Below are 16,510 nucleotides of genomic sequence, written 5' to 3'. Positions count from 1 at the left end.
TGTGTCTTCTGAAGTTCATGATAAGCTTCAGTTTGTTTTCTAAGCACCAGCAGGACAAGTTCTCTGCTCTCTCATCTCCATCAGAGTATGCAGAGAACAAGAATAAGGATTATTTATGCCCTCATTTATTTCTGCAGTAGAATCAAAGGTGACACAGCCTTCGCATTTTCTTGAAAATGAAACCAAAAAAATCAGAGGATATTTCCAGATTGTGCAAGATTACTTGGAACAGTGTTTGGTTGAATGTATGACACATTCTTTCCACTTAAGTGATCCTGACCTAACACGAGCAGGTAAGAGATAAAAGCCACAAAAACACAAGTAAAGCATTAAACCTCACACTTGATTCATAGAGCCTAAATGCTTCCTGATGTAGTGGTGTCTTTGTGGGAATTCATTGTTGGGCACACTTGAACGTAAAAGGTGTGTGAGCACATACCCCAGCTCATTGCGCAACATTTTCCCATCAGGGGTGATGAAGCTCAAAACAGGATCCCAGGTAGGAGGAGGAGGAAGAGGGCTTCATCCCTAGATTCTGCTTCATGATAACTGAAAGAGAAAGTAATCCTAGAGTAGGAAGTAAAACACAACAGTCAGGGCTTCATCTCCATTTGCAGAGGACGCTGCTCAGGTGAGTCAAACCGCTGTCGGATTGTTTCATTTGCTTCTTTTCACATCACAAATCACTCGCTTCGGTGTTTTACGGCAGAGGTCACAGAGCCGCGGCTCTTTCGCCCCTCAGCTGTGGTTTTTGAAAGCCAAAATGATCGGATCCGGGATCCGTGAAGCCGAACTTAATATAATGTGCGTAAATGATCAGTATTTATTCAGGTTTGGACGTACACGTTTATAAAAGTGTTATACCTGTGGTCGGATCGCTTCGTATTTCTGTGTGGATTGGAGCACGCGCGTAGGAGTCCTTAAACATTACACAGAAATCACTGGTACGCGTGTAACGCTTAGTTTACGCTCGTGGGTCACATTGTACGCATATGCAACCCTTTTCAGTCAAATTTACCTCCATATTTCTTTGGATCTTTGGATCCACTTACGCAATCAGGTTTTCTTAAACATTAACTACACGAACTCCTTCTTAACACTGCTGGCCTGCAGGGATATTAAAGGGACCTCGTACAGCCCTGATGGGGAGGAGCAGTGATGTTCATAAACACAAACAACGCTAACCGGCCCACTGCTACATTTTGTTTATTTGAAAGTTGGGTATTTACCATCTACTAGTATAAATTATCATAGAGCTCATTTAATTTCATGAGACACATACAGCCAAGTTTGATCCAAAGCGTGGCAGACGACTAAAAGTATTGCTCAATAACCTATAAAACATCTCACCTGAGTTTTTTACTGTAAAGAAAATCAAGGTACACGATAAATTAAATAACACATCCTTTAATCAAACGATGCTTTATCAAATTTGATGAACAGCCTGAGATGTAAATCCGTAAAATTACAGAAAAAGCAAAAAGGACTGAGATTGTCCTCTAACTGAAAAGATGACATTTTCTGTTCATTCACAGAAAATCACATTCATTTGACTAATCTGAATAAATGGCCACAGACCCACAGCAAACAAAACAAAGCAAAACTGTAATGAAATAGTGGAATAGTGAAAAAAGAGAAACTTTTCGGTAATGAATTGTCACCCTGACAAAAAACAAAACAAAACAAAACACACCTTAAATTGTATAGTTTAATATTTCTTTCTTTTACTTAGTTTATTTTATTATGCAAGGCCATGGGCTTTATCTTAGTCAGGAGTTGAATATTTCCCTGCTTCTGCAATTTTCTCATCCATTTATTGCTCCAGAGAAGTCTAGAAGTTCATTTTACTCATAAACTTTAAAACAAACCGGCCATGACTGACCGGCCTTTGTTTTTTTACACCCTGTACATTATAAATGTTTTGCTCCCTGCTGACAGCTGAGCTGCTGACATTACATTTCAGCTGGCTTCTGTTTGAATTTTGCTGTACTTTGTTTGGAGGAAGTCTTCTGATATCTGTTAAGTTTTTCACTGTCTCAATGAGAAATTCCTGCTTTTTTGCAGTGGGTAATAAGAAAGTGAATGACGTGTGTATGAATGAAGTGTATGAGAACAGAGCATTGGTAACTTGATTTCAACCAACAGTACAGCACTTTGGTGCAGCTTTTACAGTCAGGTGGTGTTAATGAAAGTCCAGCTGACACAAACTCTGGACTCCAGTGAGTCTGACATGTTCATACCAACTGGGCCCAAAGGGCTCAACTGTCCTGTCAGTTTGTTTAACCAAAGCGTGGAAGGGAGCTGTGAATGTGCAGGATAGCAGCAATGCAGGGTGTGGCCGGATGACTGAAGTGTATGTAGGATGTTGGTCAGGGCTGCAAAAACAACACAACCTTACCATACTGTAATATCATATGGAATACATCAAAGCCAGCAAAGACTAAGCAAACACTTTTTTTTTTAGAAACACACAGTCCTAAACTTCAATAATTAAAGACATAAAATCTAACTGTATGATATCTGTTGTAATTTATATAGAATGTATAAATGTTTACCACGTGTTAATAAACCTCTACAATTAGATCAGCAATGTCCAAAGTGTGGGCTGTGGCCCCCTGCTGGGCATTTAAGATGGTGCAGTTGGTCTGCAGAAAAAAACAAAACACAACCATGTAATTTACTATTGTGTAATTAAGATTTACAATTTGAAATGAGTGAGTTAATAAAAAGCTTCGTGTTACTTTTTCTGTTCTGACAGATATTTGGTCCTGAACTTGTCTCGGGAAAAACAAGTGTAGCAGCGGTTAGCAGCTGCTGCAGGTAAAGCGTTTAAAGTGTTACTGTCAGCTCCAAAAAAAGAAAATTGTCAGAAGATCAAAATGAATCAATGATAACACGAAGAAATAAATGAACAGAGCAGTGGTTAAAGGTTAAAGGTTGGATAGGTTGCAGAAAATTTGCAGATTTTAGAATGGGCAAAGTCAGTGGTGTGTTTCTAATATTTTTTTTTACATCTCCCATATTTACGTTTCATAGATTTAATTAAACAGCAGGTTATTTTATCTGTGTTAAAGGCTGAAATAAACGAGTTATGGAGTTAAAGGACAAACAACAACAATCCCCACGTGAGGCACGGGTGGGAGACAGAGTAAAGCCTGTCGCCAGACCAAAAGAGAAGATTCAGCAGCAGCAGTCAGGTGACACTGCCATAATTTTGGGGGCTTTACGTGAATCTTTAACGCTCACCTCTCTGCTTTGCCTAAAAAAATATTATCTTTGTCACTTTGCAGAGGAGGGGGAGGTGGCTGAGGAGTCCGCCATCCCCACAGATCTGGAGACCTGGATCAAAAATAATGCCGAAGACCTGAAGATCCGGCTGACAGACCGTCGCTGGGCTGCTGAGGTGGTCAACGATTTTCGTGAGAATCTGCTGAAATTCCTTAACAATGAACCTTTATTCAAGTCAGCAGAGTGCCTCAACGCCGGCAGCTACTTTGAGAAAGTTAAGGTGAGATCACAGCTTCTGAATTTTAATTCAGACGTGACTATTTTAATGTTTATGTTTTTTAATCCAGTTTTAAGTATTCGTATGTCCTGCCTTTGTTCTTATTAAGTTCACCTGTTCATCTGATCTTCTGACTGCCTGAAAAACATCAAATCACGTCATCAAATAACTCTTGATGCACGAGTATCACTTCAGTAGTTTCTAAAACATCTCATAGCACCTTAGTGATTAATATATAATGAAAGCCTTCCTGCACATCCCTTCCCAGTCTCTGCTCCTCCTGATTGATGTGATCTGATCTGACTTTTAATTCATCCTCTGCTCCCAGATCCACATGCCTGATGAGTTTGACATGATGCTGACGTTTCCAGGCAGCCCAAACCTACGCCTCAACCCGATGAAGCTCGACGGGGGTCTCTTCTACCGGCTCGATCTCACCCGGCCCGCTCGACAACCCATTAAGGCTTTTCTTCTGGAGAACAACCTCACCCTCTCGTCGAGCAAGGTCCTGAATGAGATGCATCGCCTGGTCCGCAAATTCCTCAAGACCTACAAAGGTTTTCTGCCTCACCTCTAATCTTATACTTCTGTTTCTCCTGCTGGTCTTCTGGCTTTTCCACCTTTTAATGGCTCAAAACTGTTTAGAGAATTTCCTAAAGTTGTCTTGTCAACAGGTCTTAATTGGGTGGGATCTGATCATGGTTTCATGGGATGTAAAACAGACAATCATATTGGGCTAAATTTGGATCAACTTTTACTAAGCAGAGCCCAGTTTTCACGATTATGAGGCTAAATAAAGGCCAGTCAAACAGGCACAAGAAATGATGTTGTTCGATGCTTGTTAGGATCATTTAAAATCAATACCTAGACTGAAAAAAGAACTTGTTAACTCATTTGTGCATTACAGAGACATTTTTTAATTAACACTATCCTGATATTTTTTAAACACAGCTGTATCTTAGTCCCCATCAGAGTTATTATAGTGTCACGTTTTCCATTATTTTCATTTTAGTTCAGTTTAGATGCACAGCAGCAAAACTGTGGTTTTATCATTAACAGCAAAAGAATGTAACAGTGCAAGCACTGCACAGACAAAACTATCCCAGAGTTTATGTGCATATCCATCAAACTCTCTACAGTCAAACTGAACCAAATAAACAAAAAGAGACTAAAGTTGTTATTTTTGCTGATTTTGTAAGTATGCACTATCGTTTCTGTTAGCTTTGCAGTTTTGATTTTGATGTTCGTTAACAAAAAGGTTCATCAACACCAACCCCGAGTCTCCATCACTAGATTAATAAAGTGAGATTAGAAATAATTGATTTTTTTTTATTCTTTATTCCCAAAATATCTGCAGTGAATAACAATTTTATAACGAGTAGTCAGTAAACTCTGATGTTACTGAACCACAAGTGTTGAGAAGTGAAGCCCAACATGTTCAGATGCATTTTAATCACAGTGGTACCGGCCTCTTAATGTGCACTCTTCAGAGTGGGATCCTTACACAAACAAAAACAGAGTTTTTAACATTTAACCTGTGCCTGTTTTCAGTGCCCGATGAATGCTATCGCTGGGAGGTGAACAGGAAGCGCGTGCACTCTCCGGCTGTCACTTTGTCTCTCTTCAAAACTGACAAGAACAGCGAGGAGCTGATCTCCGTGGACGTGGTTCCTGCGCTCGAGGTAATCACTGAATCTGCTCTGTGGTCATAAATAAGATTACTGACCGCTTTATGTGTGCTGCTCAAAATCACAATTAAAGGTATGAAGCCTGGAGGACCTGTAGTTTTGTCTGAATGGTGCATGATTCACCTTCAGCACTTTTGTAACAATGCTCAGTTTGTTTAACTTGGACATAAGAGAAATCATCACTGGCTTCTTTCTCCTCCCCCCAAAATTACTCATACCCCTTTAAAGTGACGCCGGAAACTATTGGCAAAATAAAACCACACATCTGCATGTATTGTCTGTACTTTAAGGGCTCTGGAAACACTGGGCTCTCCCAGTCTTGTGTTTCTAATGTTTCCCTCTCAGTAACGTAAAATTTTTAAGTCTTTTGTCAAACCTATCTTGTGCATCAACTTGTAACTTTTTTTGGTTTGACAGTTTGAGGCTTGTTTTTTTGACTAGTGTCAGTTTCAAAGTTTGCTTATAAAGTGAGACACAGAGCAGTGAGTTTAAGGTGTTTATTCACTTGCAAGGGAAGAAATGCCATACATATTTATTCTGGGAGCAGATAAGCTTCAAAGAAATCAGTTTAGTTACCACAAGGAAAAACTACAGGAATATTTACTCCTTACCAGACAGCAACAGCACATAACACACCTCAAAATGGATTACAATAATAAACATAGCCCCCAGTATGCACCTACATTTTTTTCCCACTATACACAAAGGTCACAAAACTAATTTTGAGGAGATAGAATCACTTGGAAATCTAGCAATGACATCTCCCAAAGGGCAAAACAAAACAGGCATCCCAAAAAAGGCTTGACAGAGGAATAACAACATCAGGATGCCATTGAAACCCACCAAAAAATAAATATTAAACAGTGAACCGGGACAGTTACGTGACACGTGGCAAAAGAGTTAACTGTGTTTTGCACCTGCTGCGAGGTAATGTTCCTCCTCGTGTCTGTTTGTAGGTTCAAAGTTGGCCGGCTGCGGTTCGTAATGGCCTGGATGTATCCAACTGGCTGGGAAAGAAAGCTCTTCAAGACATCCGAAGATTGCCGTGTTATTTTGTACCAAAGAGGCAGAAAGGACGAAACCTCAGCGAGGACGCCAAAGGTGAGAGGAAGCTGACTCCTCTCCAGACCCCAAACTCAGAGAGGAGTTTCTGTGTGGTTTGTTTTAAAAAAGACTGGCAATGCAAAGCACATTCATTTCAGTTCAATTCATTTTCAGTTATATAGAGAAAACAGAGAAAACCAGAACAATCACATGACCCCCTATGAGCAAGATCTTCAACGACAGTGGGAAAGAAAAACTCCCTTTTAACAGGAAGAAACCTCCAGCATAACAGCCTGAGCGTTTGGCTCATGGTGATATAGTGATATAGTGATACATACTCTGATTTATCATTATGAAACCTTGTCCGTCTTTAACATAAGGTGAAACAGTGACTGAAAAAAGTATTATCCACCATTCATCCTTTCATTTTCTTAACTGCTTAACCCACAGGTGTCAAATTCCAGGCCTCGAGGGCCGGTGTCCTGCAGGTTTTAGATGGATTCTTGATCCATCACAGCTGATTTAAATAGCTAAATTACCTCCTCAACATGTCTTCAAGTTCTCCAGAGGCCTGGTAATGAACTAATCATTTGATTTGAGTGTGTGTACCCAGGGTGATATCTAGAACCTGCAGGACACCGGCCCTCGAGGCCTGGAGTTCGACACCCCTGACTTAACTGGACAGTTCAGCTAACGGTAGCTATATGACAGAAAATAAGGAAAAGCCTGATAGATTCACTTCAACAACAGCCAGAAAGTTTAAAAAAGTATTATTTTTCTGTAAGATGATACAAATGTTTTGTTTAGGATAAAGGTCGGGGTGTTTCTCAGTGTTTTTCCAGCATCAGCTTTAAAGATTCCCATTATGTTGGAAGCTTCTTGAGCTAGGTCCTTCAGTGTTTTGGGGCAAATATCTGGTGCTATGCTTCAGTGACTCTCAGGGGTGGAGCTCATGTTAACAAAGTGACGGATTCTTGAAGTCACTAAAATATTTGGATGTCCAATTTATGACAGCAGGTTTGTATATGTGTAGAAATCCCAGTTTTGCAGGTAGACGACTGTTTTATTTACATCTTCTCATGGACAAGACATATAATAATATTTAAAACAGTCCAAATCGTGTGAATGGTTTCAGAGATATCGAAGTTTGAGTACTGGGGAAAAACAATCAATACATTTTGATCCATCTTCAGTGTACAGGTATGACACCATGACCGAAGTCCAAAATAATAACAACAACTAAGAGCAAAGACAAAATATAAAATAAGACAAACTATGACAGGTCATAGATAGGTTTGAATCTCTGAAGCTTTATTGCACAATAGACAGTGCTCGGTTTTGTTGTATGCTGTCCGAATACGTGGTGATATTATGTTTTGCCTTCCCTCATCAGAGAGCTGGAGGATCTCTTTCTCTCACATTGAGAAGAAAATCATCATGTCTCATGGCAACAAGAAAACCTGCTGTGAGAGTCGTGACACCAAATGCTGCCGGTGAGACATCTTCTCACACAAGATCTGATCATCTTGGAATCACAGGCCGGAGTAAAGCACTTAAGTGTCGAGTGTCATTTAGACAGAATCTTAATTGATAGATTTAATTGGTTTGACCACAGTATTCAGAGTTGATGATGTCGCTGTGTAAAATGACATAAGTGCAATTACAGATCTTGTGCCATCCTGTGCAGTTCTGTTTTAGAGCTACACTTATTATGCTTGTAGAGCATTTTCAATAAGATAATAAACAAATAATTGAGTAATGTAGAGCTGGGATCAGCTCCAGCCTGCCTGTGAGCCTAGACTGTCTAATTGGCTAATGAAGTGGATGACAAATGTCACAGATTTTAAACTTTTGGATTGTGCCTTTCTGCCATATGTTTTTTTTTTTGTTTTTTTTGCAGAAAGCGGTGCTTAATGCTCCTCAAATCTCTGATTGAGGGTCTAAAACAACGTTTTCCCAAAGAGCTGAATGACCTCTGTTCGTACCATGGGAAGACCACCTTCCTGCACACCCTGTCCACCAGGTATTCCTCAAAACTCTCGTTACAGGGGTAGGCTAAAGGTAGAGCTAACGATGGTTGGCTTGAAGTCCTGATTTCTCCTGACGTATGTGTGGGTGATAAATTCATGTAAAAAAGAAATATGATGTACTGGCGGCTTCCAACTCACTTGCTGTTATGTTTTCCTTTTTGTTCTTATATGTTTATATATATACATATATATATATACACGTGTGTGTATATATATATATATATATATATATATAGATAGATAGATAAATAGATAGATAGATAGATAGATAGATAGATAGATAGATAGATAGATAGATAGATAGATAGATAGATAGATAGATAGATAGATAGATAGATAGATAGATAGATAGATAGATAGATAGATAGATAGATAGATAGATAGATAGATATCTCAACCTTGTTTGAAATTGCATTGTTCAAACATAAATGACTTTACTAATCTCTAAATAAATTAAAGAACTACAAAGTGAATTCCTAAATGAATTTGCTAATGCATATTTTCTTGCACAAGTCATTGTTGAGGCACAAAATCAGCATCTGCAACAGATTATGTTCCCAGCTGTGAGAAGCTCCACCCACCTCCTGTTTAAACCTTCTGTTAGTAAGGGACAGCCAATCAAAAGAAGGTCTAATGCAGTGGTTCCCAAACTGTGCAGTGGCCCCTCTAGTGGCACACGAAGCCACTGCCAATGGGTTGCAGACATACATGCCCATAATGGAAAGAAGTTGAATACAATAATAACATTTTTATTTATTTATTTATTTTTGGGGAACATAAGTAAAGTAGAGTATTTGATGTTAGTGCATTGATCTTTATTTAACTAAAGTTCAGCTTGGTCCCTGGTTTTGTTGTGAAAAACAAAATAAAAGACAAAATTGTTGCATGTGGAGAATTAATCGTGGCTCAGGGTCCAAAGCTACCCTATTAGACTCCAAGAATAAAAAATATGTAAAGATTAGCACAATCGTTTCCTTTCAGTTGAATAACAAGCAAAACATTTCCTATTTAAATCTCTGCAAAATATTACAAGTAAATATAACAAAGTATATTTATGCTTATTACTAATTATAATGATAAGAATGAGTGACCTGTAATCTGCCCACAAATTGATATGACTCTTAACTTACATACGTGATTTCTCTGATGTTTTCCTCCCTGCATCCTGTCTTTCAGGTATGACGATGCCAAATGGAACCCTCAGGACCTTCCTGTCTGCTTCCTGTATCTTGTCCGGGCGCTGGAGGACTATGCGAGCAGAGGCAACCTCCCTCACTTCTTTGCTCCCGAATGCAACCTCTTCTCGCCGTCCTCCTTCTCTCGTAAAGCTCTGGCTTTCCTCGTCAGTGCCCTGAAGGAGCAGAGGAGGGAGGGCCTGCCCCTACTGAAGCCTCCAGCTCTGGTGCCACCTCTGATGCCCAGGGAAGATTTAGATGAAACCTGCAATGAGACGTTTGAGGAAAGGTCCTTCGTACCGGTTCACTTTGTGGACGCAGCACTGATGAATAAACTGGGTGTAGCATTTACTGTCCTGGTGGGTTATGCCTTCTATATCCTGTTATCCTGTTAAGTAATGAGAAATGTGAAGTATGATGCTGATTAAGTGAAATCCTGTGACCAAAAACTGATTTCAGACATTTCAGGTGAAATCAAATTAACGTCATTGTACATTGTTTGATGTTATGAAGTAGTTATAAAAAAAACATTTTACATCCTGATATTTTCTTTACTTAATAATAGCATTAAACTTCCAGGTGGACCTATAGTGCATGTCGTAGAGCTATTCCATGGCAGCCTTTCGAGCCATGAAATAGTTCATTGATGTCATTAAAGGTTAGGTTGTGTTCACATTATTTACCTTTATTATTATTATTGTTGTTGTTGTTGTTGTTGTTGTTATTTCCCGTTCCCTCACTTTTTCTATCTATGTAGAATTTTAGATCTTTTTGAATTATTGTGTTTTTGTGAAAATCGGATTTAATGTGACTTCCTTGCAACCTAAAAAAACAAAATTAATGAATCTATTTTATAGAGAGGTATTTAAAGTGTAATAAAGGCAAATAATAATAATAATAAAATACAAAAACATTAGTTTGAGTTTTTTGTGTGCGTGTGGCTCAATTCACCATTTTAAATGTTGTGTTTTTGAAAAAATTAAGTGTAATATGACTCAGCTTCATAAACAAAAATATTAATAGATCAAAAAGGGAAACTCATCCAACAGCTTTTCCATTAGGTGTAATTATTGCTTAATTAAATAGCAATATATAGAAAAGATAATACATTGGATGATAATTATTGTAATTTTTTAATTGTCTTGCTTTCACAAATAATTATAAAAGAAATGAGGACGGCTTGCTTCGTCTTGAAATTGTTTTGTCTGGTAAAAACTCTGAAGACAAAAATATATTTAATCAACATATATTTAATTAATTAATCCTGTAAACAGATATTTACAGGATGGTAGTGAGACCTGCTAGTGTTTGTTTGGAAAGGGTGGCTCTAAAAAAAGACAGGAGGCCAAGCAGGAAGGCACAGAGTAGAAGATGTTAATATTTCACTGGGAATGACCTGAATGGACAACATAAGAACTGAGTGCATCAGCAAGACAGCTCAGGTTGAGCGGTTAGAGAAGCGAGGCTGAGGTGGTCTGGACATGTGCAGAGGAAGGATAGTGGATATACTGGACAGAAGATGTTGAATATGGAGCTGCCAGGCAGGAAGGAAAGAGGAAGAGGAGGTTCGTGGATGCAGCGAGGAAGGTGGTCGAGAGGGTTAGTGTGACAGAAGAGGATGTTAGAGGCAGGGTGAGATGGAGGCTGATGATCTGCTTTGGTAACCCCTAAAGGAAATAGATTGAAAAGACATAGTAGTTAACAGTGATACAAAAGAAATACACATGAGCATCTTTCAATAGACTTGAAGCACCTGGCAGCCAGCATAAATGCCTCCTCCTGCCTATTAGCGCAGTTATGTTGAATTTTGAAGCGTTGCTTAAATTATAGTGGGAAACAGGGCAAAAAAAGCACTGTGTGTTAATTTATCAGTCAAAACTGCTGATTTTACCTTCAAAAGAAAAAAGTTTAAAACTTTCTTTTATGACGTCTAATATTTTAGCTCTATTGTCATTTTAACTTTATGATATATTTTTAACTTTATTTATTTTTGTTGTTGTTGTTGATGTTTTTAGCTGTTATTATTATTTCACGTTACACGGAACCTTGGCTCTCTCCATCGATGTTTCCTCAAGCCGCGTTTCGGTGAACCCACGACTATAAATATACGTCGCCGGAAACGAAACGCCCTCTTTTAGTGATCCAACATGGCGGTGAGTATCGTCTCACGTCGTACTGTGGCGATGAAATGTGAAGTTACGGTTAAAATCTGCAGTCATCGGAGCAGCAGGCTCATCCTGATGGCTGATCCGTCAACAGAGCCATAGACCTCACTGTGGTTGATCACACTGGGGTCGTATTTGTACATAAAAGTTGGAGAAAAGTGATTAAAAGTAGGAAAGCGAGTAATGCTAACCAGCTAGCCGCTAACAGACTCTGTGAACCCGTGCGCTTCCGCTATTAAAGTTCAGATTGCAGAGACGTTCAGGCCGCTTTTTGAGCGTGTCGTTATTTAATCGAGGTGTTTTTAGGCAGTTTAACGGGGTTGCCAAAAATCAGGACGTGTATGATTCTTGTGTCAGTGCTAACAGTAGCATTAGCAGCGGGGATATGTACGGACATGTTCTCCGGCCGGCATGTGTTGATCTCAGGCTGAAGTAGATCAGATCATTGACAGGACGTAAGAGACTGAAGGAATAAACTGAAGCTCGAGTAAGGCTGGTTTTTTAGCGGAACAGGAGCAGCTAAGATGGTGTGAGGACTTTGGATGATGGTGGTTTTGTCATGTTTTATATTTTTGAGTTGCTGATCCTATGTGTTGTTCCCTTTCAGGACCAGGGTGAGAAGAAGGAGAACCCCATGCGAGAGGTCCGCATTCGCAAGCTCTGCTTGAACATCTGCGTGGGAGAGAGCGGAGACAGACTGACCAGAGCTGCCAAGGTGCTGGAGCAGCTCACGGGGCAGACCCCTGTCTTCTCCAAGGGTAGGTGTCTGTCTCACTTTAGCAAAAAACACAACTTTGTCACAGTTACACAGTACAACCAGGTTCAAAGGTAAAGTCCCTGTGTATATGATAAAGGACAGTACAAATATACAACACAAGAGTGCCATATGGACAGGTGAGGGTAAGACCAAACAGAATCTAAGCTATTGGGATGAAATGGTCTCTGAGGCCTGAGTTGTGAGTATTGAAGACTCTTGTGTTGCCATTATTTGTATTTTACTTTGAAAACTCACTTGCCAATGGCCTCTCTTGGACTTGCGTACCTCCTGACAGGAGATGGTGACTGTAGTCCTCGTTTGGCACACCGGTACATTAGTGATATTGTTGCCTGTTGCAGGTTCTAGTCGGGTCCTCCTGCATAGAAAAACAAAGTTTTCACTTTCTAGCTGTGGTTTAGTCTTAGTTATTAGTTGTACTGTAATAAAATATGCATAATTCACTTAACTGACTTCTACAACTGGTGCTGATGAGTGAGGGCAACAAGCCAGCAAATCTGTGGTAACGGCTCCGGGTTATGTTTCTGTTCTCGGTTGAGTTTAAGCCTGTTTCTTAAAGTCAAGAAAACTTCTTTGAAAAGTCTATTTTACTGTTAAAAAACAAAAATGATCACTAGACTTTTTCAAATCCTAAAGTCAAATGTAAGCAGCTGAACAGAGGTTATGATTAACCGCGGCACACATCCCGCCTTGTGTTTGATGGGCCAGTAGTAGCTCAACTTTTTAAACTACTTCCTGTAGCCCCTTGCTATGTGTCTAATCTTAAATGTGTACCTCCTTGAGGAGGAATGGACTGCATTTTGGAAATATTTCACTCCGCTTCGTGCTGTTATGGGGACTTAAAGGTTGTTTTTGTTTCCTCCTCCTGCAGCCCGCTACACTGTGAGATCCTTTGGTATTCGCAGAAATGAAAAGATTGCTGTCCACTGCACCGTCCGTGGAGCCAAAGCAGAGGAGATTCTGGAGAAGGGACTCAAGGTCTGTGTCTCCATGTCATGTTTTACCTGCATCCATGTGATCTTTTTCCACTTTTCAGCCCTTGGTGTCGCTTACCCAGACTGATAAATGTTAAGGTTTTATATTGTAGTGTTTAAAATTAGAGTAAAATTTAAAATCATAGAAAACTTTTCAATAAAAAATTCATCGTTCTTCACAAAAAAAAATTTGTATTAATGTAGAGTTATTCAAATTGACATGAATATTCAGATTTGTTGTCGTGTTTTGGGGGAATTTTCTTGTGCTGTTGCTGTAAATCGGTTCTCCTCTGCTGCTTCCAGGTGCGTGAGTACGAGTTGAGAAAGAACAACTTCTCCGACACCGGAAACTTTGGCTTCGGCATCCAGGAGCACATCGATCTGGGCATCAAGTACGACCCCAGCATCGGCATCTACGGTCTGGACTTCTATGTGGTGAGGAAGACTCAAATGCCTTTAAGAGTAGATAATTGTAGCGCTTATTTGGTGGGTCAGTAACGGCTACTTGTCTCCTTTTGCTTTGATTGTTCGTGTGTGGGTGCTTGATGTTGTTTGGACCTGTCATTCAAGGTTTTTGAGGGTTTTATGGTTTTAGATGACAGTAAGACAACAAATCATAATAAATACGATGTAACGGGGATTTATTTGACTCATTTAATCCTCGGAGCAGCTTCCTGCAGTAGGTTTGTCTCAAGTGCTTATGTTTAGCAGTGTTTTATATTCATGTCAGTTTATTTGATGCCATCATTGTAGTGTGGCCTTTGCAGTGAGGCACAGAGACTTTGTTCTGATGTTGTCCTTCCATTTTTTATTTTTTATTTATTTATTTATTTTGCTCATTTTATAACCACAAAAAAATATTTTAAGCTTGACTAAATTAAATCAGTGAGGGGGAACAAAAGTTCTTTACCTTTTAAAACCGAAACCTAAAAAAAAAAAATTAGCGTGAAAAAATAGCATACAGCTTGACAGGTTTTGCTGTATAATAAAATAAATGAGAATTTGTCTTCAGGGCTGCGATACGCAGATTTTCAGCCTTTTTTTTTTCTTTTTTTTCTTAGTACTTTTAATGTAAATCCAATTTTCCAAAAATACCAGGAAACTTGACTGAGGAAGGTGATTCTTTTGAAATCCCAAATCAGGAAATCGACAGGACTTCAGTATGAATTTATACACAGTGTAACAAACAGCACAGTCACACAAATATAAGTGCTGGAAATGGTGTAGACTTCATCGTACTCTCTACACAGAACACGCTAATTTAAATTGAGCTTTAGACCTCCCACCAGAGGAGGTGAGCAAAGACACGAAGAGAAAGTTAATTTTTAACAAAACAGCCTAGTTTAATTTTAATGTGGTGACAGCTGAATGTGAAGTGCGGTGCAGCTGCATAGACTGTCATTATAAACCCACTCACAGCTGCATGCTGTTTACTCGGATGTGACGTCTGATTTAGAAATCACACACAAAGCTGATCGTCTTTAACTGAAGCAGTACATAAAAAGTTAAGCTCTGCTTTAATGGAGTTTACTTTCTCCTATTGAAGTCGTGCACTGTGCAGCCAATATTTGCTAATGTTTTTGTAACATTCATAAGTATTAAATGATTGTTTTTATTTCATAAGCGAATCAAGTTTTGAAAACTGTTTTGGGGGCTGTACTGAGGTCAAAGCTTTGGCTTCACAGACGCGCATCCATGCTGCTCGGAGCCTTTTCTGAAGCGCTCTCCCCTGTTTGTTGCGTTCAGGTTCTGGGCAGACCCGGCTTCAGCATCGCCGACAAGAAGCGGAAAAGGGGCCGCATCGGTTTCAAGCACCGCATCCGCAAAGAGGAGTCCATGCGCTGGTTCCAGCAGAAAGTGAGTACACAGATCCTGATTGCTGCCAGATTACGTGTCCTTTATGGAAGAATTACCCTCTGTAGGGCAACACTTTCACCACCAGGGGGAAGAGTTTCCCACTGGGTGTGCAGCTCATTTCCTGTAGAGGCTTGACCTTTTTATAAGACCACTGTTAAGAACGAGAATGTGCTGTTAGTGACCTGCATGAGTGAAGGTTGGGTTGATTTGGTCATAGCAGGTGCTTCTTTACATTTTTTTTTTTAATAGCTGACGTTAATTTTTGAAGTTTTTAAACAGTTTCGAAAGAAAGAAATTTAGAAAACGCTCCTTAAAAGCGACAAAGAGGAGGAACAGGATGTTTGACTCAGTTTGAGTGTCATAAACCTTTCAAAGCTCAAATGTTAAACCTTTATTTTGAAGGGGAAACCCTGATATTTGTTGAACTTCTAATTCAAGTTAAATGCTGAACATGTATCATAAGATTTGGTGGATAATTTGCTGAAAAGTAGCACCTTTGAATCAGAGGAGGCTGATTGTATTATTATTTTTGAATTATTGAAAAGGGTAATTAAACTATTTTTAAAAGTTTTGCAGCTTTTTAAAAATTCACGTCCTTTTTGAGTGAAACGGTTCTTCTGAAAATTCAAATTCCTTCATGTGTAACCTCTCATTCTCGTCTCCTCTCTTTCAGTACGATGGCATCATCCTCCCCGGCAAGTAAAGGACCACCTTTTGATCTTGTTTGTAACAAAGTAATAAAATGGGAAAAAATAAGTTTTTGTCTCGTGTTTTTTATTTCTCAGATCTTTTAATTGATTGTGGGAGGGGAAAAAAACTGACATGCAGAAATGTTGTGCCGATTATGAGGGAAAAATTTAAGTGTTAATTTCTGAAATGCAGCAGCATTAATTTTACTTGCGTACAGTAGTACTTTAATGTGCTCACTTTAAATGCAAACATGTTTAAAACTGGAATAAAATTCTGATAAAAGTACTAACATCCTTCAGTTTATCAACATTCGAGGTATTCTGATTTCCGAGTTGCAGTTTCATTATTTTGCTAATAGTTTTTATTATTATTTAAGCTTTATTTATGCAGGTAGTCCCATTGAGACTCAGTGTCTCATTTACAAGACATTAAAATTGAACAATAAAATCAGTTCTGCTTAACATTCTCACAGCAGTAGAAGAACATGAAACTGCTTAAAGGCAACTTCTTTAAAATACTAGAGGAGTTACAGTTTAAATGTACCCCTGCTGTGACACCAGCAATAATTCACGTCATGCAATAGACACATTAATAAAGAAATAAACAT

The 16,510-nt window shown here is 39.1% G+C and overlaps 2 protein-coding genes across 2 annotated transcripts; both read left to right on the top strand.

Annotated features, from left to right (window-relative positions):
- Positions 1 to 498: 498 nt before the first annotated feature.
- Positions 499 to 10,343, top strand: LOC146643303 (cyclic GMP-AMP synthase). Its single transcript, XM_085396263.1, has 9 exons — positions 499 to 631; positions 3,075 to 3,197; positions 3,291 to 3,508; positions 3,834 to 4,062; positions 5,057 to 5,187; positions 6,150 to 6,294; positions 7,631 to 7,730; positions 8,138 to 8,260; positions 9,444 to 10,343. Exons 2-9 carry the CDS (start codon positions 3,092 to 3,094, stop codon positions 9,835 to 9,837), a joined length of 1,446 nt encoding a protein of 481 aa, XP_085252389.1. The 5' UTR covers positions 499 to 631; positions 3,075 to 3,091; the 3' UTR covers positions 9,838 to 10,343.
- A 1,229-nt stretch (positions 10,344 to 11,572) lies between these two features.
- On the top strand, positions 11,573 to 15,969 carry rpl11 (ribosomal protein L11). The gene is made up of 6 exons (XM_085395313.1): positions 11,573 to 11,595; positions 12,215 to 12,365; positions 13,254 to 13,360; positions 13,660 to 13,791; positions 15,103 to 15,213; positions 15,887 to 15,969. Exons 1-6 carry the CDS (start codon positions 11,590 to 11,592, stop codon positions 15,914 to 15,916), a joined length of 537 nt encoding a protein of 178 aa, XP_085251439.1. The 5' UTR covers positions 11,573 to 11,589; the 3' UTR covers positions 15,917 to 15,969.
- The last annotated feature ends 541 nt before the right edge of the window (positions 15,970 to 16,510 follow it).

This window comes from Rhamphochromis longiceps, linkage group LG22, assembly GCF_057381845.1.
Source record: "Rhamphochromis longiceps isolate RC_006_pf linkage group LG22, R_longiceps_female_GT1.1, whole genome shotgun sequence".
NCBI classification, from domain to species: Eukaryota; Metazoa; Chordata; class Actinopteri; order Cichliformes; family Cichlidae; genus Rhamphochromis; species Rhamphochromis longiceps.
Note: the sequence above shows the minus strand (reverse complement) of the source record. Positions and strands in the feature narration are given on the sequence as shown.